Raw genomic sequence first — 25,622 nt, forward strand, 5'->3', positions numbered from 1 at the left:
TTTTTTATGCAAACACACATACATCACTTGGTGTTCAGTGTTTAGTAATTTTTCACTGATGGGTTGCTCAATCCACAAAACCTTAGAAAACAACTTGAGACATAAGATATGTACACCACCAATGACAAATACTTTCCACATGTTGTGTAATAATTGTTGCCAGACAGAGAAGAACATCATTTCTATTTCTGTTTAAATGAGAGTGAATGAGTAAATGAATAAAAGATATATTGATAAAGTGGAATTGGGAAAGCCATTCGGTGCTGGGTGGTAGTGGCTTGTAAAAATGCAAAAGTGAGGTTATAGGAGAATAAAAAAATCAAAACAAGCTTATTATTTAGTTTCTCAGTCATAAAAATGTCCTAGGCTTATTATAAAGTATTTTCTTTGGCTCTGGACCCTTTTCCTGCCTTTGCTACTCAGGGGAAATAAATTGGATTTTAACATAAGACTCAAGTTCAGTGGTAAGCCCGCTTGTGAAGAGGTTTCCAAGAACCCTGGGAGCAAGTCAAAAGAAGTCATCTCAGTGGGAAAACGTTCATATTCTAAACACAGAAAAGATTAATTACATAATGCCCCTTTTTGAAGTACAAGCTTATATTATTGGTTTTGTTTTTGTAAATGTGTAGTGGGTTTTAAAGACATGAACTAGCTAATCTCTAATTGGATAGAGAAATGGCATTCTGTACTGTTTCAACTATTTAGAATAACAAAACAGCTGCTGTGAATATGTTAAAATTCCTGGAAAGAAATCCAGTAGCTGTTAGTGTATAATTATCTGATACTCCAGACTCGGGGATTTAATGTTTAGTTTAAATCATTTCTTTACCACTTTTATAATTGTTGTGAATTACAACATTTTAGCAGCCAAGTTAATATAATGTAATACAAAGGCCAGAGGTATTAAATCAGGATTATAAATGTACATACACTGAGTGCCACAAGCCTGTAATCACTTTTGATGTCCTTTCACAAAATTTCCTTGTAAACATCAAGAGTTTTCATGTACACCAGTGTTAATAACAGTTATGTTCTGGGACCTGTATGAGTCTCCAAATTCTCAAATATCTCCAAGATTAATTATTTGGATGTATCCCTGATTCTTCTCCATCCGTTGCAAGCATTCTCTTCCAAAGGCACTTGTTTCCCCATGATCTCCTTAAAACACAAGTTAGCATCACCAACTTTGTACCTGTTCCATGTGGAGCCAGTTTTCTTTACACAGGAAAGTACTAGTTCTCAATTTTCTTTTTTCTTCTGTCCACAGAGAGCATGCAGTAAATTCCTTCATGCCACAGCTGGGTTTCCTCCTTGCATTTTACAGGCCAAAATGTCCACTTCCTGTCTAGCAGCCATTACCTTTCTTTTAGATCTTGTTGCTGGGACTGCTAGCTTTCAACTGAGGGCCATTTTCTACAAAGAAATAAAGGTTTTATCACTGCATCAGAGTTATTGTGTAGGCACAGGGGAGTGGGAGGTAAGCCTGGACTGCAGACGGGGTGGCCTCTGGTACTTTACCAATGCTTTCCAGGCTTCCTGGGGAATGGTGTATCCCTGTGCTTTAGAAAACTACACACTACAACATGTCTTAGAGCTTCAGGTTACTAACAGCTAATCAGTATTACTAATCTTAAAAAATTAATTTTGAAATAATTTTGGACTTGTAGAGCAGTTTCCAGGACTCCCATATACTCTTCATCCTGATTTCCCAAAAGTTAGCTTCCAGCCCTTTGCTCTATTGCTTTCTCTCAATAGATCAATACCTTGACAGGATTATGGTTTCTTCTTTTACTCTGCGCCATTTTGGAATAAGTTGTAGCGAGGATGCTCCTTTACCTTAAATACTGTGTTTCTGAGAAAACAAGGACGCTTTCCTAAGCAACTATAGTTCAATTACTGAAATAAATGAAATTAACATTGATAAAATACTATTATCTAGTTTGTAGCCCTTACTGAAATTTTACCAACTGTCTTACTAATTTTATTTAAGCAAAAGAGAAAGACAGGTTTTGTTTTCTGGTGGCTATGATAGCAGATTGCCTAACCCCATTAAAAATGTTGGTATTTTTATTGAGATCACCTTAAATATTTAAATGAACCTGGGAAAAGTCAACATCTTTCAGTGTTGAATCATTCTATCCCAGAACAAGGAGTATCTTTGCATTTGTCTACTCTTGTATCTTGATAGTGTTTTAAATTTTTCTTCCTAAATTTTTGCACGTATCCTGTTCAATTTATCTTTAAGTATTTTATCTTCTTAGGTACCAATATAAATGGAGTTCTGTCTGTGATTCTCTAAATGGTTATCATTTGTAGGTATGAAGGCTATTGGTTTCTATATGTTAATTTATGCCTGTTATCATAATTAATTATTTCATTGTTTAAGATCATTTTATCATTGGTTCTCCAGGTATACTATGATCACATCTGCAAATAAGTGATTACTTTCTTACATGATTTCTTCTGACTAGCTAGCTATGTTAACTGATGCTTCCAAGGCAAAATTAAATTGTATTGATCATATATAACACACACGCATATACATCTATTATATGTATTATTCATTTTAAAGTATATCAGTATGTATACATCATTTTCTACTTCACTATTTTTATGCCAAGTTGTCTCAAAAGGTTTTTAGCATCTGTTGAGATGATTATATGATCTTCTCCCTAGATTAGTCAAAGGAAGATAGATATATTAATGTACTTCCTCATGTTGAGCAGACCTGTGTCTCTGGAATGTATCTCACTTGGTCATGGTGTATTATTTTCTTAATGTGCTCTACTAATCTTAAATCTATAAATATCAAAGCTCAGTGGCAGGGTCATTCAAAGATAGTGTCCTCTAGGGCACTTACTGATGATTTTTGCTGAATCAAAATTTTGTGCAGTATCACAGGAATCTGATTTTAATAAGTCCCACAGAGATGGTTCTTATGCATACCAAAAACTCCTGGTCTCCTATGTTGTTCACTGTGATCTTTTTAAATGGGAAATTACTGCAAAAAAATTACTTATTTTAGCAAAGAATTTGTTCCATGGTTCCTTTGAAAAGTCGGTTTGTGTATTAACATTTTAGATTTTAGGTTAAAAGCCAGCTGTAGATGGTACAGAAAAATCCAAAGCTGAATTTTTATCTGCCACTTGAATATTTACCCACTGATCCCTTCTCTCATTTATTCAGCTTTTCTTAGCACTTACAAGGATGAGCATACCAAGCTGTGTCAGACCAGTTCCTGTACTGTTGTAAGAGAAATAGAGGCATATATAAATATTTGTAAAAACTACCTATTGTAGTGGAAATATTTTCCAGGCATTTTATGGGCATGAGGGTCTTCAAAGAGGAAATGCTTTGCCTTCCTGGAAAAGAGGAAACTTCAAAGAGGAGGTGCTGCTTCGGATGAAGCATCTTTCCAATGTAACACTAACACTCAGAGAAAGAAATTGATCTACAAAGAACTCATTTACACTGAACTTTTTGGAAATGCCTCTCCTACCTGTGATGCACTAGTATCCCAACACATCAGCTCTTGCCACACACAACTATGTAGGATCACTTGTGTAAGTAAGGGAAGGCTTATCCGTTAATGAAGAAAGCTCTGTTTGTAACCTGTGACTGGATTTTTTTCTAGGGTATCTAAACTTAATACAAACATTGAATAGCATCAATAGCAAAATGGAAAACATCAGTAATAAATGGAAACTTCTGTAAATGAAATGTGAATGACTACCGGTTCTATTAGTACATTTCAGATTCTTTTCAAGAAAAAAGACTTATACTCTCTATTAGAATTCACGACAATTTGGTTCTATTTCATTTTTTTTATTATCAGACTTTGCTTGTGCAGGATAACTGCTATGTGGAAGAGACACCATAAAATCTTGTGACTAACATTCATCCCCGTGGTAGTGACTACAGGTTGGCTTGGTATGCAGTGCATTCTTTCTTATCACATGAATGGCCCTCACATGATGAGATGAGAAGGCAGCATTTCCAAGTACAAGCCTGGTACTGCTTGCTCTGAAGAAAATTCCTCTACGTCTCACGTAGTGAGAATGCTTCCAGTTCTTAAGTTGAATGATCTAGAAGAGGGAGGATATTTAAATTGCCAACATTTTTATTTGCTCCAAGTCAGTAAAATTTAACAGCTGCTTAGGGTGGAACATGCTGCAAATGTATGTTTGGGCACATACCTTGCCTTGGATTGAACTGCAGCAGGTGTCAACCAAGAAAGAAACAAATGTCACACCAAATCTTGGGTTATCTGTCCTGCCTCAGTTTTAACCATCACTCTTCACCAAACCATCACTCTTCAACATATCATCATAATAAAAAACTGATGTTTGAATGTAGTTTTGAATTGCCCCTTCAATATAATTTTGTAAAATGTATAGCCACCCAGATTAACAATATAAAACTCCTCAGATAGTAAAAGTATATCCTGGGTGAATTCTGAAGTAGTATTTACACACACACACACACACACACACACAAATACAGTATATTCTAAACAACATGTTTAGCTAGTATATTTGTTTTGAGAAACAGTAAAATTTAAAGTTCCTTTTTAGAGCATGGTCATATTAATTTTAGTAATTTCTTTTTTAATTTTCAGTTGGTAATCAGTGGATAAATTATATTTCATTCTGTGGTCTTAGAACACATGCAGAGCTCGAAGGAAACCTGGTCACTGAGCTTATCTATGTCCACAGCAAGTTGTTAATTGCTGACGATAACACAGTCATTATTGGTAAGTATGTGGTCTGTGGTTGTGTTTCTTGCCAGCTGACTTACCCCATGCCTCCGTCTTTCTTGCTATTACTCCCACACTTCCTTTGCAATTGAAAGAAAGCCAGTAAGGTGACATCTAAAATATTTCTAAAGCAATTGTTTTCTTTTTGTCCTTTCTGATCTGTCTTTATCTCTAAAGTTCAGAAACCCAGCGTAATGAAATGTATTTGTGTGCAGCTTACAGTATTCAAAAGCAGTATTTTCATCTAGAAGACAGTAATCTGCCTGATCTCGTTAATTCTTTGTTATTCCCTTATTTTTATTTTGAATTGAAATACCTAGGATTCTGGAATTGGAGGGAGAGACAGACACGTGGAAAGAAAGTGTGTTATAAGAATACCTCATGGTAATTTGTATATGTTTATACCATATTCGCCTAACTAGTACCCCAGATCCCAAGTTACATGAAAGTCCAAGTCAGAACAATATTAAAATATTACTGCCTGTATGATTACCATTATTTTTCCTAATGCCTGTTTTTTGGGTGTCGTTAATCAGGGTGTAGAGCAGGCCAGCTTTGTTGATGGGGGGGAGCAGATATAGAGACTGTGTTCTCATGATATGTTGAATTCTGCACTGAGGTCCACTGTCTTTTCTTTTCACAAATTCACAGTGGGTTTCCCCAAAGTTCACCCCACGCTGACAGATTCAGGAGAGAGTTACTGGTTGTCTATTCTACCCACATTAGATCTACTTAGCTAGAGAGGTGGATGTTCGGTTTTATTCTTTTACATTTTACCATCATTGAATTGTTTTGCCTTTGGAAATTATGGTACTGGAACCCTGGAAGACCAGGATAAGAAACAGAATTAATAATCAGCCAGATGAATGAGCTCAGGGGGGCGAAGGCATGTTACTGGGAGAAGTGATGGGTCCCACCATTGGGAATAATGCTCATCTGTTTTAAATAAAATATAATTTCTCAGCTATAATAAGATAATTCCCTATTCTTTAAGAAACTAAATGTCAATGAAGTGTTTTGAAATTTTTTGTCAGCTAATATGCCTTTTCCATCTCTATCCTCCACTATGAAAAGAAAAAAAATTCATATCTAGGAGTAATGAGGCTGTCTTATCTGGAGTGTGATTTGAAAAGAAAGGAGCAGTGGTTCTAAAACCAGAAAATGTATAGACCACCGTGTGTGTGTGTGTGTGTGTGTGTGTGTGTGTGTGTGTGTGTTTGTGTCTGTCTGTCTGTCTAGAGAGAGAGAGAGAGAGAGATTGAGATTGAAGAGAGTGATTTTCTTAATGTTTGTATAGGACATTTAGAAAAAAAATCTTGTTCCTCCATCTATTGCTTTATAGGGATAGAAGCTCTTTAGGGGCTTATTTACTCCCCTTTGTCTCCCAATACACAAGGTTTATCTTAACTCCCCCAAGCTAGTCTGTCCTTGTTCTTCAGAAGTCAACATCAGAATATTTTTACATTAAATTTGGTAATTACAGTAGGAAGCAGAAAATACTCAGGTTTACTGAAATGGAAAAATGAACAACAAGGCCAAGTAAAATTCAGTTATCTTTTCAGACAGAGTTTAGAACTCTGAAAGTAAAAATTGACAGATGTAAATATTTTCCTTTGAAATGTCATTTTGACTTTTAGCCTGCTTTACATAAAATGTAATTGCAAGGTATTGTTCAATAATAGAGCTCACAGTTAAATTGGTTTGTTGAGTTTTTTTTTTAATTGATTTATTTTCTTTCTAGAAATGTTTCTGAACCCTTAAGGCTATAGTTTATTTAGGCTGCAACAATTGATCAGTTTTGCACAGAATTCTTATCTGCCATCTCGACACTGAGGATGTGGCCTATGAAGAGGTCTGCTCGCTAGTTCTTGAAGGATGAATTTCTTTCTTCCCTTCCCCAAGAGCATTGTGCTTTAAAAAATACATTTCTCCCCAGGAAAAATCCAAAGGTTTTTTTGTTCTTTTTATCTCAGTGGAAATCTTAAGAGTGAGTAGGTTTTTTGCTTCTCTAACATATCACCCCTGTTTAAGTCATAACAAAGAGAAAAAAAATATTTAAAATTCTCAGAGAAGGGACTAGGCAAATGTAGCTCCGGTGGAGCACTTGCCTAGCATGCACAAGGTCATGGGTTCCATCCCCAGCATGGCAAAATGAATAAGTGAAATAAAATTCACAGAAAACAATTAAAGCTAGGTTGAGAACGTTTTACAGATGTTAAGCAATCATTTAAAGGCTTAAAGGAGGTTAGAGGAACTTGTGATTAATTTTTCTAACATGGTGAACTTATGCCAGAATTATTGAATAACTGACATAAAACAAGTGACTAATTTGTTTATCTTCTTTTTTTTTTTTTTTACCTTACAATGAAACATTTGTTTTCTCATATTCAAGATCTCTTTTATATGTAGCTTTGATTACCAGTTGCCCTGGGTAGCCCTGCTGGACATGCAGTCTGTGTCCAAATCCAGTTTTCTCACACACTTAATTTTAGCACTAAACCAAACTAACATTTATCTTGCTCTCCTTAACAGAACAAGGCTCTCCTTTAAGTAGAATTTAAGTCTGTTCTGTTGACTAAGTGAAATTGTTTTAATGTTCACTCATCCACTGCAAAACACAATAAGGAGATGTCAAACGTGAATAAAACAGGACCGTTGCCCCCTCAGAGCTTGTGAGCAAGAGGAGAGGCAGCTATTCTTTCTACTTGAAGCCACAAATATTGGGATGGATATTGCTGAACTGCAGCAGGAAGGTCCAGAGGCAATCAGCAAAGGGAGGGTGGGAGGGCAGAGGGCGCAGAAACTACAGAGAGATCATGAGCATCAGTACTTGAAGGACAGACTTAAAAATGGCAGAAGATGATCTGTTGAAGGGCTGCCCCAATGAAGAGGGATTATACTTGTTTTTAAAATATTTATTCCTATGGGTCTCAACCCTAGTTGTATTAGAATCACCTAGGGAACTTTAAAATATCTGTATCATTTAAGAGGATATTTGCTCATTTTTTAAAGGGCATCAAAAAAGAAAATGATGGATTGATGATGGATGTGGGGATAGGGCAGTATACTAGTACCTGGTTTCTACTTCCAGTCATTTTCATCTAATTGGTTCAATTTGGAGGTTAGGTATTGGGTGTTTGATTTTTGGTTTTGGCACCAATGTATTGAAAATGCTTCCTAAATGCAAGTCATCGTGTAGTCAGAGCTGAGTACTTTGGGTCTGGAGACACAGGGAATACAATTGTGTGAAGACTGCAGGGGAACCCATTTGGACTCAATAGGAAAACCAGTTTCCATTTAAAACAAACTAAAACAGAGTAGAGTTAGTGTGTTAGTCAGCTTTCTGTCACTGTGACAAAACAACTGAGGAAAAAAAAAACAGGAAACATTTATTTTGGTTCCTGGTTTCAGCAGTTTCATTCCTTGGTCACTTGTCTCCATGGTTTCTGGGCCTGTCAGTGAGGCAGCATGTCAAGTGGGGAGGGTGTAGCAAAGGAAAGCTCCCATCACAGTGGCCAGGAAGGAGGGGGAGAGAGGCTGACAGGAGGAGCCAGGGATAAGAAGGAGGGAGCATCCAGGGATAAGATATACCCTCCAGGGCATGACTCCAGTGACCTTCTTCCTCATCTCCTCCTGTTCCCACCACCTCCCAATCGTCCATTCAATTACGAATTCATCAAAGGAATCATCCGCTGATGACTGCAGAGTCCTTATGATCCAGTCACTTCCCAAATGCCCTACCTCTGAACATTGCTGCACTGGGGACCAAGCCTTCAACGCACAAGCCTTTGGCGGACACTCCAGATCCAAACTTGTAACAGTTTTTTATTACTGCTCTAACAAATAACCATGCTCTCAGTAACTTAAAACCACACCAATTTATGATGTGACACTTCTGCGAATTAGAAGTCCAGCGTGGGTCTCAATCCAGGGTATCAGCAAGAATGTTGTACTCCTTTCTGAAAGCTTCTCAGAGAATCCATTTCCTTCCCTTTTCCAGCTTCTAGGGGCTGCCCACATTCCTTGGCTCCTGGCCCCCTTCCTCCATCTTTAAAACTCCCAAGGGTCAATCTCTGAGGATTTCAAGAAGGCTCTATCCATTCCTCTGTAATCACATCACCGTGTGACTCCGTGACTCCTCTTGCCTTTTAAGGACTTCTGTGATTGTATTGGCCCACCTGGATAATACAGGCCCATCACCCTACTTTAAGGTTAGCTGATTAGCAACCTAAACTTCGTATGCATCCTGATTCCCCTTTGCCTGTGACATAACACTCATAGGTTTTAGGGATCAGGACACGGACATCTTTGGGGGCTTTTATCCTACCTACTACAGAAGGATTCGCAATTTCTTAAATAATACACAATAAAAAGCACAAATCATAAAGGAAAAGAGAGGTAAATACAACTATATTAAAATTCAGAACTTTATTCATTAAGAGAAAATACAAAGATAAACCACAAACTGAAAGTAGATTTTTTACACTTAAAGAACTCCTCTAAATCAAGAAAATCCAAAGAAAAATGGGCAGGGAAATTATATGAGAGCTTCACTGAAGAGAGCATACCAAAGGCCCCTAAACATGAAATGATGTTCATGCTCATCAGTACAATAATGAGACAAATACGTTTTTTAAAATACCAGACTGGCAAAACTCCAAAAGTTGGACAATTTGAGTATTGGCAAGGCTGTGGAACAATAGTGGGTCCCAACCTCTGCTTTAGAGAGCACAGATTGGAAATCGCTTTGGAAAATATTGTGGCATTACCTAGCTAAGTTACCCTGTAGCTCAGCAGTCTCCTCCTGCATACAGAACTCAGGTAAACTCTCACATGTGCATACCAAGAAGCAAATAGCCAACTATGTAGAGCAGAATTGGGCATCACAGCAAAATTGTGGAAGCAATCCAAACATCCATCAATAGTAGAATGAATAAATAAATCTCCGATGTGTTCATTTAAGAAAAATACACGCATCACAAATAGGCACAGATGAATCCCAAAGATAGAATGAAACATACATTTCAAGTTATTTGCTATATGATTCCATTTATATAAATTTAAAACGAGTCAGAAGTGAAGCATTCTTTGTTTAGGAAAACATGCAGAGAATGATGAACACAAAGTTCAACATCATCTTTCTGTTGGAGAGGGAAGGATATGCACAGGAATGCTCATGGGGGCTTCTGGGATGCAGTAATGTTCTCAGCCTGGTGACGGATTCAGTGATGTTTATTTTATTGCTGAAATATATTTTCATACATTCTTTTGTATTCTGCTGTCTTTCCAGTTTTTTTTGAAGTTTCCAGTTTTTTCAGAGTTTATCATTTCCTGAAAACTAAGTGGTTTTAAATGATCAAGGCAACATTCTAATAAGAACAAGGGATTGCAGTTACCATAAAAAGTAATGTATAGGGCTGGGGAGATAGCTCAATCAGTAGAGTGCTTGCCTTGCAAGCACAAGGCCCTGGGTTCGATCCCCAGCACCGCAAAAAAAAAAAAAAAAAAAAAGTAATGTATGAGCTGGACACGTGTGATCGCAGCACCTCAGGGAACTGAGACAGGAGGATCACAAGTTCAGGGCCAACCTGGGCAATGTAGTGAGACCCTGTCTCAAAAAAAAAAAAAAAAATACATAAACACAATGCATATTTGTTGTGAACAATTCAACTTGAGAGCATGGATAGAGTAAGAGGTCAAAAGTCGCCTGAAATGTCCCTATTTCTTTACCATAAAGGGACCCACTGCCATTAATGATTCAGTGTGCATTCTTCTGGGTCCTTGCTATCTTCTTCCTCATGTGCTTTATGGAAATGAGAACATGCCTGCATTTTCTCTCTCCTGTTCTGAATTTGATTTTCAGCATCCAGGAACATTTTACCCCAGACTGGAGGTAGCATTTACCTCTATCAATATCTCATTGTCAGTTTCACATTTGTTAGGTTCATCTAAATTTTTATCATCTTTTTCTTCACACTACTGTTAGATAGTAGTCCTGTCACTTATCTAATATAGTTGAGAGTCAGTGCTTGGAGTCACTCCAGATCAGCCCTTGAAATACAAGAACCAAACCCTGTCTCTAAGAATTCCAGCTCAGAATGCCAGGAATGTATTCCTAGCCAGGGGTGTGTGGAGGCCATTGTAACAGGAGAGGGTTAGGCACTGGGGTGTGTGGAGGCCATTGTAACAGGAGAGGGTTAGGCACTGGCCTTACAGTGTGTGTGTGTGTGTGTGTGTGTGTGTGTGTGTGTGTGTGTGTGTACACGTACATGGTGTGGAGGAGATTTTCCAAGCTGGCTCACATTCCAGTTTTCCTGACAGGGAACCAAGTAATAATGTCTCGGTCCATCAGCCTCAGCCCAAGAGCAGCCTCTGCCCAGGGCAGGGAATAATGAAATCACAAAGCAAGAGCACCATGAGAACTTTATTTCTAGTGTCCTTGGTAACTCACACCAGGGGTAGGAGTGAGTAAGCCATAGAGGAGGCTTCTTTGATACAAATGCTCATTCTAGCAAATTCTTCCTTCCTATAGCAGTGTGCTCTGGTGCTGACATTCCAGGGTTAACAAGTATCTGATACTAATGCCAATAATAATTAACATTCATAGAGCAGATCATGAATCAGTAGGTGCTTTCACGTGGTCTTACTTAATTCCCACAACAACCCTACAAGGTCGATATTATCTCAATTTATGAAAGATCAAATTTAAGCTGAGAAAGATTAAATGACTTGCCCAATTAATGCTGGCCGACTGTCAAGCCTCAAGATATGCTTGCAGATTTTACAGCTTAATGAAAATGTAAGTGCCTATATAAAGAAAAATTTGATGCTCACAAATCAGAATGTTTCAAAGGTTCCCTCTTTACAGCACTCCACAGAAACCCCCATTTGTATGGGGTGCTTAATTCTTTCACCAGGGCCCCCATGGGGGGCACCATGCTATCCATAGTCATTATAGATTTGTATATTGATTATGTGACACTACTCAGGTATATGATGATTGAGTCTGTTGAGGAAAGGACAGCTTTCTCTAACACACAATCCCACCAACTGGACCAGAGGCAGGGCTACTATCACCTTACTGCTCTGGCTGTCCCAGTCACTGAGGACAGCCAGTGTGCCTATTCAACCTGAGCCTTCTGCTTCATGTCTGCAGAAGCAGTAGAGTGTCACAGCCAGGCCAAAAGGAACAAGGAGGAAATAAAAAGTCAGTTGGGCTCCTTCTGTAGTTGGTAGGACACATCCAAGGATTCCAAAGCGTGAATCTGCAGTGATTAATGCAGAAAATGTGTTTGGGTTTCTGAATGCACATCGGAGGACCGAGAAAAACTCAGGTTGAACTAATATGAGAAGGTTTGCCCTTCACATTGGAAAGTCAACATTCTCAGCCTCTCCAGATTTAAAAATAGAATGGAGGGAAGTTGACATGGAGGATGTTGGCATGCCACACAAATGAGGCAAGAGTGGAAAGACCAAAGCCACCAGTGACAACCCGGATCTGAGATTAGGCTCTGGAGATTGTGGAGGTGGCTCCAGGGCTTTGACATTCCTCATTAGATGACTGAGTTAAGTCTTCAGACTCTTGATTCTTAACTCTAAAAACCAAGCCATCTTCTGTGCTGAGCTGATAGGCATGTCTTTTTTCTTGAAGTGATTCATAATTGTATCAGTTAAAATCCTTTTGAGACACAGGTAAAAAACTAGAAGTGTGTGGAACAGTAAGGAAAATGTATTTTTTCAAAGAACAGAGGGTAAGAAAGTTCTAGCATTGGCTAGTCCAGTGACCAAAAGATCCAGTCTTTCTGCTCTCCATCCTTAGCTTGTCGGTCTGTCCACTTGTGGTTGTAAATGGCTGCAGCAGTTCCCAGAATGTCCTCACCCAGCCTTTCAAGTCACATACATAAATCCTGGAACAGACAGCATCCGTTTCTTCTGTCCTTTTATACAAAGGAGAAAAACCTTGTTGGAAGCCCCTGAAAGACTTCTCCTCATGTTGCATTGGCTAGAACCATGCCAAGGGTCAATTCCTAAGACAGTCACTGGCGGAAATAATGAAATTACCAAGACTGGCTTAGACTGAATGAAATTTCCCTGTGGTGTAGGGCAGGCCCCACCTCCCTAAAGTACATCTTTCTTTGATAACCTGAACAAAATTTGGGTTTTATTAGCTAAGAAAAATTGAGTGGGGAGGCAACCAGCAGGGCCCCACCACAAGGAGGTTGCTCAGCTTCAGTGTTTCTCCTCCTAGGCTCTGCCAACATAAATGACCGAAGCATGCTGGGGAAGCGTGACAGTGAAATGGCTGTCATTGTGCAGGACACAGAGACAGTCCCTGCGGTAATGGACGGAAGGGAGTACCAAGCCGGCCGGTTTGCCCGAGGACTTCGGCTTCAGTGCTTTAGGTGGGTTCTCCATAGCCTCGTTCACTCTCTTATACGGGCCCTCAGCAACAGGCACTGGGGCCAAGGCTGACCTCTTGACCTTAGCACACGTGTCATGCCAGGTTCTCCCTTGTTGAAAACAGTGTCTCCCGGAACAGAGGATACGTACACCAGTAGGCAAAACAACTTCAAACGGTCCACAGATGTGTCTTACTTTAATGGTACTTGTTATTTTTATATTTTATAGAAAAAAATTAGCATTTAAAATATATGAATTGATTTAGGGAAAGGTGAGGCCAAATCATCTTGTGCCTATTTAAGCTTTTAAAAGTTAGTTCATTTAAAAAAAAATCAAAGTAGTTCACTAATGCAAGGGTGTGGTGAAAACTACGAAAGGAATATGCCAGTGACTGCTGGTGTCAGATTTATATGTGGAAACTGCAGTTCTCAGGTTTATAATGACTCCGGATATGGAAGATCCCTGATCTTTGGCAAGAAGATGTAAAAGTCAAACAAATCTGTGGTCAAGCAGAGAGAACCCTGGGCTGGGAAGCAAGGGCTGCAGGACCCTGTTGAGAAACTTGGAGGGCTGGGCTCTAACTGCCATCAACTCGTAATCTATTCTCCTCAGCAGGTGATCTTTCTAGAACCTTCTAGATCATGTCACTCCCTCTGCTCACTACTGTCCAGTGGTTTCTCAACTCATAATCAAGGAGCAAGTAACATCCTTGCAAACACATTGATCTCCCCAGTGTCTGTGGGATAGGCCTTTTCAGGGAGTCCACAAATATATTATTGTAGAACCGTCCTGGTCTTGATGCCATTTCAGCAGGGCCTCTACAGTGAGATGCAGGAAGTGTCCCTGACGTAGTTAGGGGTTGTGCTTTATGCTGTTTGGGGAAGGGCATTGCACTGCAGCTTTGTGTTTTAATCCTTCACATGTTAATGGTACATTTTGGAAACTCTCACTTCTCACTTACAGAAAGGCCTTAATGAGAATGTCACTCCTTGGCAAATGAGATGGCCATTTCCCTGATTCCTACCAGTCCAGACTCTGGCTTCTCAGAGTAATAAATGTAATAGAACATACTAACATTTTAATGTGTGATTGATTTAGGGACAGGCCAGGTTAAACCATCTTGTGCCTATTTAAGTTGTTAAAAAGTTCGGATTTTAAAAAATCAAAATAGTTCAGTAATACAATGATCAAATAACAATTGCTGAAAAAATATGCCAGTGCCCACTGGCAGCTGATTTGGAAGTGTGGATTCCAGAGACATTCCTTTTGCTCAAGAAGCTCAGTAAAGCCATCCCTGAAAATCTGTTAGAAGTCAATACCTTCTAACAAATTTTATTGCTGTATTTATTGCCTTCCTGACAAATTGTTTTACAGGTAAGAATTTTTTCCAACCATTGACATTCCAATGAAATGCTAATGTTAATTTGTTTTGTTTAGCAGGGGAGAATTTAAAATTAATACTCTGCTAATCAGCCCACTGATTGCCTACTGCAATATATATGAGGAAATATTTCATTTTGTAAGCTGAAAATGTATGTCCTATCTTTTCAGTTCCATGAGAACCTAAGTTATAAAGTGCTAGTCTTCTTTATAAATTTTAAAATGTATAATGATTATAGAGGATCTACAACATGTTTTTATTGTAGAAATTTGGCAAATACAGAAAACCAATAAGAAAATTGAATTTGTTTTTCATGATACTGCGCAGTGCTAAAAATTTATTAAGAAATAAATTTTTAAACTTATTTTTTGACACATAAAATTATACATATTTATGGGGTTCCACATCATGTTTCTATATTCATATGCTTTGATTGTTTGCTGATAGAAAAAATGTGGATATGCTTTCAGATATCACAGTGCTCACCTTCTTGTTTCCTTAGACTCTGGAAGCTTCCTTTGCCCTCTAATTTCTTTTTATTTTACTAGCAATGTTTTAAAAAGACTTATTCTATTTTTACTGCATTCTATTATTTCAGTTAATCTTTGCCAATTTGTTGGATTTCAAATGGAATTTCATTCTTTCAATTTGCATTCTTTAGAGTTTTTAAAAATGTGTTTTAGTCATAGTAATTGTTCATTTGTGACGTGCTAGCCTATTCATGTCTTTTCCATTGTCTTAGAATGCTCAATTTTCTTTTAATAACTTATAAGAACTTTAAATATATGGGATGCTAATTCCTTTGTCACATATCTTGTAAATATGATTGACCGATTGCCTTTGAATCCTATTTAATACAATTATGGGGAAATTTCTCAAATCTTATTAACCAAATCTATCAGGAATTTTTATTTTTCCCCCTTTTCCCGTATGCTTAGAATTGTTTTCCAAGCCCAAGATCAAACATTTACTCATGTTTTTCTAGTATTTGTTTGAATTTTACCTTTTACACTTAACTTGCAGTTTATTCTAATATAAAAATGATTCAGGGCTCTAGCTTTCTGCCCACCAAACTAACCAACTGATCCAGAGCTATATCATGTGCTGTAGTACCCTTTACCTATCAATAATGACCCATGAAATTGCATGTATTCTGATTTACATTGTTTCTCTTTGATTATATTGAAAGTCTGTTTACATGCATGCCAGTGTGACACAATTTTCATTATTGTGTCCATGCACTTTAATCCTATTTCTTGACATACCACTTTCTCAAACTAGTATTCTTTTTCAGAACAATTTTGGCTGTTATCCTTCTCTTTTTATTTTTCCTTTGTTTGCTGTGCTAGGGAACAAACCTAGGGCCACACACAAGCTAATCAAGTGTTCTGCCACAGAGCAAGACCCCAGCCCTTGGCTATTCTTAAATAACATCTCTCACCTGAACTTGAGAATCATTTACTCGAGTTCTCCCAAATTCTTATTAGTATTTTTAAAAAATTGGTATTATAGCAGACTTATGGATCCATATAAAAAGAGTTGACATCTTTATAATATTGAGTCATCCTATTGAAGAACAAGTTATGGACTTCAATTTATTCCAGTTGTTTTTGTTCTTCAGTAAAGCTTTAAGTTTTTCATTATGTAGAAGTTGTTCTTTGATAAATCACTCAAATTTTTTTTCTTTTATTTGGATCCTTTCCTAATGAGAAGTTTATTTCTAGGCACTTTATTTTTCTTGGCAGTTTTCACTCTGTCTTAAAGAGGCAGTTGTTCTTGAACAATTATTTCCACTTTACCCCAATGGCAAGCACAGATACTATATTAAAAAGCACCACGGAAACCTTGTGTCAATTTTAGCGTCTCTTTATTAGGAAATGTTCCCAAAGATAAATATTGTGGCCTAAAGCACAACCATTTTCTCATTTGAAAAAACGCAGCTTCAATCCATTTTCCATCTGGGCTATTTTTGAATAGAAATCGAGAGACACATTTCAATGTGAAATCAATTCTAAATAGAGACAGAAGCAACCATCAGGGTACTGCACTGAATGTCACAACTGTGAGCTGAACAGTTCATTACGTCCTAGAAAATTATCCAAACTTTACAGATAAAACCATCACTCAACAGAAACTATTATCCACACAAGTAGAGCTCAGAATCATTTAAAGTGATAGACATGAGGAATGAAAGGAACACAAATAACTTTGCAGTTTCTCTACCTTGCTATTTCTTCTGATGCATAAGCAATTAAAATTAAATAAGTGCCATTATGCATATTAACATAAAATCAAAGTAGTTTTCTCTGAAACTTTAGTCCTCAAAAGAATTCCCAGAACACTTGGTATTATTTTTGCTGTGCATTTTGACATAATCTTCTTATAATTAAAATGCCAACAGGGAAAAGTAATTTATTGCTAAATAGTGACTACTGAAGGCTTATTTTAAATAACAAGTTCTTAACTGATAACCTGGTGGACACATTGCCTCCCCTCTTGTTCTAATTTAAAAGCAACATCACAGAAATGCTTTCTGCTTCGTTTTCAGCTCCTCAGAGCTGACCCAAATCAAAGGTATTGTGATTGGCTTCCCTCACAACCTGCACTGTCCTTTAGATTTGGTGTAATGAAATTTTGCTTTGGGTCTTAATTAGGAGCCAGCATGTATGTGCAAGAATTATCCCTTAAATCTTTCTTTTAAAATTATTTCCATGAAGGAGGAATTATTCAAAGTGGAAATGGGATTTTTGAGGCTATATAACTCATAATGCTAGTGAGCCCATGAGGACAGCTCCTTTTATTTTAAAGAATTTTTATATAGCAGAAAAGGCACAGACTAAAACAAAACGGGTTGCCTTTTTATCCCAATAAAATTGAACGAGTTTTTCACAAACCAAAGATGTTGGAAGTGACCAGAGAGAAATACATGTGAAGACTATGTAGTTTGGAACAGCCTTTTTTGGAATAATTTTGCATATTCTATGACCCAAGAATTTTAATTCTAGAATTTCTCCTAATGAAATAGTCATAAAAATTCACAAAGTATTATATGTGATGAATAAATTATGTTCATTGTAGCCCTGTTCATAATAATGAAAAAGTGGAAACCATGCAAATGTCTGTAATAAAATAATTGGTTACATAAATTACATAAATTTCATATGCTGGGAAACTAGAGCCATTAAAAATGATGATGTAAATCTACATTATTTAAATACTAAGAGGATAACAGTCTCACAATGTCTGCATTATTTAATCCAGTGGTCAATTTTTTTGTGATTTAAACTCAGTTCTCCTGGGCCGCCTTCCCTGAGTGGTCATAGGATACCCTGTCCTCTGGCTTTTCTCAGTCTTGCAGCTTGATCCCCTCCCCTCCTGTTGGGGTACCCCAGCTCCTCTTCTCTGTTTATACTCTTCCAGCAAGCTCTATTAAAAACATATGGTATTATGAGCATATAAATTAGGGCAATTCTCTGATCCATTATCTCTGGCCAAGCCTTCTCTCCCAAACTCCACGTCCATTTTTCCAACTGCCTGCTCAGCAGTCCACCTGGATGTTTGAGGGTGGCCTAAATAGGCCCCAAACAGAACTGCTAGTCTTCACCCAGCAACTGCACACACACACACACACACACACACAGAGGATTCCCTTAGCTAATGACAACTACACTTTTATAGTTGCTTCAGATAGAGAGGTTTTAATCATCTGTGATGCCTCACACCCTCCATCTGCTGTCACTAAAACTCATTGGCTCTTTCTTCATTCCACTACCATCCGAGCCACAGCCACAATCAGATCTCACTCAGCTTCCGGCTGTGGCTCCTAACTGGGCTCCGTTTCCAGCCCTTGTCCACCTGTCCGCCAGGCTATTCTCAGTAAGCAGCTATATTTCAATATGTGAGTCCGATCCCATTACTCCTCTGTCTGATGGCTACAGTGGGTCCCCATTTCACTTACGGCCTGTTTTCCCATTGCGCTTTCCCGTCACCACAGGCCTTCTTGGTATTCTTTGAACCCACAAGGCATGTGAGAAAGGGCTTTGAACTCAGTGTGTGTTTTAGCTCAATTACTAGTGTATCCCCGAATTTTAGTTTCCAGTCTACAAAACGGAAATCATCCTGCCCTTCTTCCTCACAGGATAAAGGCAGAAGTGTTTTGCAATCCAACACTCTTCTGTATGAACAAGAATTATTATAATTTTCAAATCTTACCTCTAAAACCTGTCTTGCTTTACTTGATGATTTCTTGCTATTTCTAGTCCCCTTTCATGTATAATCAGTTCAGACTACAGTTAGTATGTGGGTTATTTTATACCAGATACTCTGAGGAAATGACAGTGGCCAGGTCCTGGTCTCTTACAGAATTGGCATTCCAGAAATGTGAGATGGGCCTGTTAAAAACAGTGTATAAAATATGGCAGGCCCTGATAAAGACAAAGCACATGTGAAGTACAGTGGGGAATAATGAAATAACGTTGAATTCTCCCAGATTAACTAGAAGAGAGAGACCCAGGAGCTCTGTAAAACTCTCCAAAGTTTTACAGAGTTGATCTTGTACAGAATCTTAAAAGTTGGTAGGTAGAGTTAGGTAAACAGGTGGGGGAAGGACAAATCTCCCTGACCACACCCATCTCATGCTCTTAAAGATACCCTGTGGGCTGGGGTTGTGGCTTAGTGATAGGGCACTTGCCTAGCATGTGTGAGGTACTGGGTTTGAGTCTCAGCACTGCATTAATAAATGAAATAAAGGTCCATCAACAACTAAAAAAATTATTTAAAAAAAGAAGATACCCTGTATCTAGGATGATTGTAATTAATTCCTTTTGGGGATGATTATTTCTTCAGTTTTTGTCTCAGTCACCAAATTTAACTACCCAAAAGGACTTTCTGTTTTTTTTATTCATTCATGTACCTAAGAGTTAAGCATAGTGCTTGGCCTAAGGGAAGGGAGGAGGGAAGGAAGAAAGGGGTGAGGAAAGGAAGGCAGGCAGACGTGTCATGGTTAAGCACAGGTTTGGGAGTCTGTGGCCCTGATTGGAACCCAGCTTTACCACTTAACAGTTGTTTGACTTGGAACAAGTTTTTTAATCTCTGTGCATTTATCTCTAAGGTGAAGATAATAACATTGTCTTGAGGATTTAGTGAGCTAGTCCTTGGAAAGGGCTCAGCACATTTTCTGGCGCATGTTTGGGCTCTAATCCTATCTATCTCCCAGGGTTCTGGCCACCATAGGCCAAACGACAAAGAATGCTCTTAAAACAAAACTGAGGTCTTTCTGTCTCAACAGTTCAAACATTTAAGCATCAGAGAAACTTAGGTTTTTGTTTTATTTTGTTTGTTTTGTTTTGCCACTAAACAGACAGATAGATAAATAAATATAAATAGAATATGTATTTAATTTTAATGGCTTCCTTTGATTTCCAAAAAATTTTAAAAACCTAAGACAGTTCAACTCCTACGATGGAATGTCTATTACCATCAGTAACAATGCAGTCACCAAACTTCTTCATCCTAGTTACTCAATTTGGAGGCACTTGTATTTCAGGGTTGTCCTTGGCTATCTCTCTGACCCAAGCGAGGATATTCAGGATCCAGTGAGTGACAAATTCTTCAAGGAGGTGTGGGTTTCAACAGCCGCTCGAAATGCTACAATTTATGATAAGGTAAACTTTACGTATGTATCTCTCAGCCCTTTTTTTCCACTGACTCTCATCACAGAAAGTGCATCTTTATTTCTGCATTTTATTGATACAGAATGTTCTTAATGAGTATAAAAAGAAGCAACATACCTCCAGGTTATAAAAATACTTCTTTTTTTTTTTTATTTATGTATTTATATGTGGTGCTGAGGATCGAATCCAGGGCCTCACACATGCCAGGCAAGTGTGCTGCCACTGAGCCACATCTCCAGCCCTAAAAATACTTCTTTGTGAGCACTGAAAAGCAAAAATCAAAAAGCATCAGGGATGATAGTTCAGCAGAGACTTCAGTGGTATCCTGTCCTCTCATTTGATGCAGGAATCTCATCATGAGCATCTTTGGCACATGGTTACCCAGCCCTTGATCATGAAGAGAAGAAAGGCAAATGGGATCCCCAAATGAGTCAGCCGTGGGTTCAACCCAGCTCACCCAGTGACTGGGGATATAACTTCTGTAGAGTCACATGACTTTCCTGGCCTTCCTTTCCTCCCTATAAATTGGAAGGGATATTCTTCAGAATAGTTGTGAGGATAAAAAAAGAAAAAAGTTCTCTTAAATGTATTTAGCACAGCATACATAGTAAATACTAGCCATCCTGATGATGAATTTTTTTTTAAATAAGGCTTGTCCTCTGTTGGACATCTCTAATTTTCAGAAAAGTGTTTTCAACCCAGCTCCATTGGATGCATAGCAAATGCATCTCCTGGCAAGTTCTATCCGTCAGTTACAATAAAGAATTTACAAGAATGAAGCATTGTCTGATAGTGGAACACATTACGCTGTGAAGTATCCAGCTTCCAATCATGGAAAATGTTCAAACTGAGATTCCTTGACCATCTGTGAAAAGCTGGGAAAGAGTATAGTATATTCTTCTTCATGACTTCCAGAGTCCCTTCCAGAATGGAAACATCATCTTTCTTCATGAAACATGATGAATATCTATATCCTTATTTTATACTGAGAACTGAAGACCATGATCAAATAGCTCATATGCAGGAGTCTTTTAAAATATGATTTTACAAATGCAAGGCACAGTCTTATTTGGTCCCTGGATTGGGGAAAAACAGTGATAAAAGACCTTTTGGGGATACTAGGATAAATCTGAATATGGACCTATCTTAAATGACATTACAGAATTTGTTTTCTTTGGTGTGAAAATGGTACTGTGGTTGTACAGCCATATGTCCTTATGCTTAAGAAGTGCATGCTGAAATATGCAGGAATAAGATGTTTTGATGTCTGAAACTCATTTTTTAGTCAGCAAAATGTTATATGTTAACATCTGATAACATTAAGTAAAGGTAATCTTTCAAAATGTAAAGCTAGAGAAAATATAATAATGCAACTTTCCTCTTAGGCTAGAACCACCAGTGAAATTCAGGGATGATGATTATTATCCAAAAATTTAACCTCCACATGGGGTGACAACAGTGCAATTCCTCACCACTAGATTGACTTTATCTGCAGTTAACGACCTGTATAGATGAGAGATAAGGCTCTAGCTATGGTTTTCTTAATTGAAGCAAGTCTAGCACTCACTTTGTGGCAAATAAGAATAGCAAATCTTAAGTCTATGCTTTGACATAAAACTCATGTGTTTCAGCCGGGCGCGGTGACACATGCCTGTAATCCCAACAGTTTGAGAGGCTGAGGCAGGAGGATTGTGAGTTCAAAGCCAGCCTCAGCAATTTAGCAAGGCCCTAAGCAACTCAACAAGACCCTGTCTCTAAATAAAATATAAGAAAGGGCTGGAAATATAGCTCAGTGGTAGAGCACCCCTGGGTTTAAGCCCTAGTCAAAAAAAAAAAAAAAAAAACCTCATGTGTTTCATAAAACAAAGAATTTGCCTGTTGAAATGTGTATCTTTCATAAGGGGCGTGCACTTTCTTTGAAACCGATCACTGTATTTCCAATTTGTGTTTTATTCAGGTGTTCCGGTGCCTTCCCAGTGATGAAGTACATAATTTAATTCAGCTGAGAGACTTTATAAACAAGCCCATATTAGCAAAAGAAGATCCCATTCGAGCTGAGGAAGAATTGAGAAAGATCCGCGGATTCTTGGTGCAGTTCCCCTTCTATTTCTTGTCTGAAGAAAGCCTACTGCCGTCTGTCGGAACCAAAGAAGCCATAGTGCCCATGGAGGTTTGGACTTAAGAGGTGTACTCATTTGCAGCCAAGGACTTCCACCCCGAAGGCCGCACTGCATACAGTGACTTCATGGGGACCTCACAGCCGAAGCCGGGCCTGATGCCCTCTTGTACGCAACACATGGACCCTTTGGAATGGCGGGAGGGACTGCGGTTGTACTGATGTGAGGACGCTGAACATCAGAAGGCTTCATAGTTCCTCCTGCCTGTCCTCAGGAGAGGAGGCTGCTTTCTTGTGGGTAGCATGCACTCAACAATTTAAAACACATAAACAAATTCCATGATATATATCCCAATCCTTTTCCTTTGCTAACAAGAATTTACCTGTAACTGTGATGAAGTTTACCATATATTTGCCCTTTTCTTGCTGAACTTCCTTTATACAGCCAATGTCTGCAGACCTGCCTCATCTAGTAGTCCACACAGCATTGTTTGAGATATTTTTTATTGCTAGAAGGTATTATGGAGCTGCTTCAAAATTCCTCAAGGTTATTTGGAATGCCCCTGCCCTTCTGGTCCTGAAGAGTACCATTCAGCCCAGGATATGGTCATTATTACTTTTCAGTCACTGCAGGGACAGAACAGCAGCCTTTGTCAGGCACTTCTGATAGCATTGACAGCATATCTTGACATCACAGAGCAACAGGAAGGAATTAAATTCCAATATTGAAGGAGAGATTTCACTTTGCTCCTGAAGACACTGCAAAGATGTGTCCTTTTGATAGAGCCCACCTGATCAAATTTGAAAATGTGGAGGGTATTCAATTACACAGCAACCAGATAAAAGAGCAACAGCCTTCAGAACCTCCAAGATGTCAGTGGAAATCTGATCCAGATAAGAAAAGAAGATTCCTTATAGTCCTGTAAAAAAAATTTCCTGTCATCTTTAGCCACTGGATTGATTGAAATTTGAATTTTTCTGTTTCATAATTAAACCAGTGAATGCAATTTGTCTTTCAAGAGAATCACAAGCTTCATAACTCCTACCAAGTTAATAAGCATGAAGCTAACCTTATTTGACATTCAGCTCTCCCAATATGCTATGTTCCTTAAGAAAAAAAATAATTAACTATAAAATATGTGCTTCTTTGCTTGCATTATTAAATACATATTAACATTCCACCAGGGCGCCTGAAAAAGTTAGGATAACATAATACCCTTCGGTAGACCAAAGCTCTTGATTTTTCTAAGCAGAACCACTCTGACAGCCTAAAGAGCTAAGATGGGTTCCCAAGAGGCCTGTGACCATGGAACATGGTATGGGTGTGGCCATTACATACATCAATGGGTTGTTCTTCAAAGTAAGCTTCCAGTGAGCTAATAGTCCAATCAAAAATATTACACAGGACCACAAAACCAGTGATATGTGTTAGTAGAAGAGAGAGTCACCCACAAGACAGGATTTCACAACTAGAGATCATTTCCCAAGTGGGATTTTTGTGACCAACAGTGGAATTAAGTAGGTTTTTATGAATAAATAACATTTCTCGTAGCAAAAGATGGTAAAAGGATTTCATTCTATAGCCTTTATAAATAAGACATATTACTGGAAGAAATTAGATTGGCATTTGAATTATTGAATGTACGTAGAATACCTGAGAATTTCTTATATTTAATCTTAAAAAATGTTTTTTAAACCTTAGAAGTCAACAATCTGGTGCTTGATTTTGTGCAAGATGTTCTCATAACACCATGGAAAATAAAAGGGCCCAAAAGGACCATTTTCCTTAATAAGCCATTTAATTAAAATGTTCCCCATTTTTAGATGAGTAAACTGAGGCTCATACTGAATGAAGAAGTGGCTTAAATTCACCCAATAGATACATAGTGGAACTACATTCTGTTTTGGCCTCTCTTCACTTCATCAGTACCCCAAAATTAGAATATACAATAAGTAGCTTTCAGATGGGAGATTTTTGAGTTCTTCTGAACATTGTAACATTACCTATTCATGTGTTTATCTCCACCTACTAGAATGGAAGCTCCACAGGGCAGGGACTTCACTGTATGTTGCCTTTAGTGTGTTCCCAGAGCCTGGCACATAGAAGATGTCAATCAATATTTATGGATTGAAAAAAGAAAAACATGAGAGAGGAGAAAGCTAATGAGATGAAGAAATTACTGAGTCTTGGGCAAGAAATCACTGCTGGTTTCTATGCATCTACTCAAAGGCAAGATCTGAGAAGAGGCAACAAGATTTCTATGGAGGGATCATATGGAAAATTCAGTGCAATAATTGCCTCTTTTGCAGTAGCTGTTTACATAGTGCAGCATTCTACAAAGAATACATGGAATGTGGGCATGAGATGTACTGTATGACCTAATTACCTGTCATTCTTTGACACCATTACTAATTGCTAGAAGTTCAGATAATTTAACATTGCAATGTCTAATAAAAACTTTAAAGTGTAAATAATCTAAAGCCTTGAAAAGGTATTATGATTCTGTTCAACATTTCAAATTGACTAAACTCTTTTGAAATGCCTATAAATGCCGTACCTGACACCCTGCTAATCTCTGTGATATATTTTTTCTGTTTTTGAGAAGGAAAATATCTACTATTATAAGAAATGAAGGGTAAAAAGTGGTAATGCCCCATTAAAGCTGTTCAGATGGACCAAGCTTAATTATGGGAGGAAACCCTTCACCAGGGAAGTCTGGGGCAGACATTTGTTCTCGATCACATGTCCCCTGTGGCTCACCATCCAGTGGATTGTTCTTAATTCTGAGTCATAGTATATTACCAGGGGGGTGTGGAGAGCCAATCATTAGATAATTGTGTAGTATATTTTAAAAACAAAATATTCATTTTCAAAGCACCTTTAAAAGAAAACTTTGTAGCTGCTCAAAACATGGACAGTTCACTTCTTACATAAAAGAACTTGGGCTGGACACAGTGAGTGCACACCTATAATCCCAGTGACTCTGAAGGCTGAGGCAGAAGAATCAAGAGTTCAAAGTCAGCCTCAGCAAACGTGAGGCACTAAGCAACCCAGTGAGACCCTGTCTCTAAATAAAATACAAAATAGGGCTAGGGATGTGACTCAGTGGTCGAGTGCCCCTGAGTTCAATCCTCTGTACCACCCTCCCCCCCAAAAAAAAACTTGATACCTGATATAATGAATTAGTCTTTTAGATGACAACAGCAAGCTGGAAAGTTGTTTTGATAATGTGAGACTAGGGAGAATAGATCTTATGTTTATAAAAGAATGTGTACTCCTTATTTCTTATTCCTTCA

The 25,622-nt window shown here is 38.1% G+C and overlaps 1 protein-coding gene across 3 annotated transcripts in view; it reads left to right on the forward strand.

Annotated features, from left to right (window-relative positions):
* The window catches only part of PLD1 (phospholipase D1), a 209,785-nt gene extending 186,113 nt beyond the window's left edge, over positions 1-23,672 (forward strand). For 2 of the 3 annotated variants that reach the window (XM_079155125.1, XM_079155126.1), the window contains 4 exons: positions 4,619-4,753; positions 13,005-13,158; positions 20,083-20,200; positions 22,167-23,672. In XM_079155125.1, coding sequence (XP_079011251.1) covers positions 4,619-4,753; positions 13,005-13,158; positions 20,083-20,200; positions 22,167-22,391 — 632 coding nt within the window. In that variant the 3' untranslated portion in view covers positions 22,392-23,672. The remainder of the gene's footprint in view (positions 1-4,618; positions 4,754-13,004; positions 13,159-20,082; positions 20,201-22,166) is intronic. The other variant, XM_079155127.1, reaches the window with a different exon arrangement.
* Positions 23,673-25,622: the final 1,950 nt, after the last annotated feature.

The sequence above is a fragment of the Sciurus vulgaris genome (assembly GCF_902686455.1).
Source record: "Sciurus vulgaris genome assembly, chromosome: 10".
In the NCBI taxonomy this organism is placed as follows: domain Eukaryota; kingdom Metazoa; phylum Chordata; class Mammalia; order Rodentia; family Sciuridae; genus Sciurus; species Sciurus vulgaris.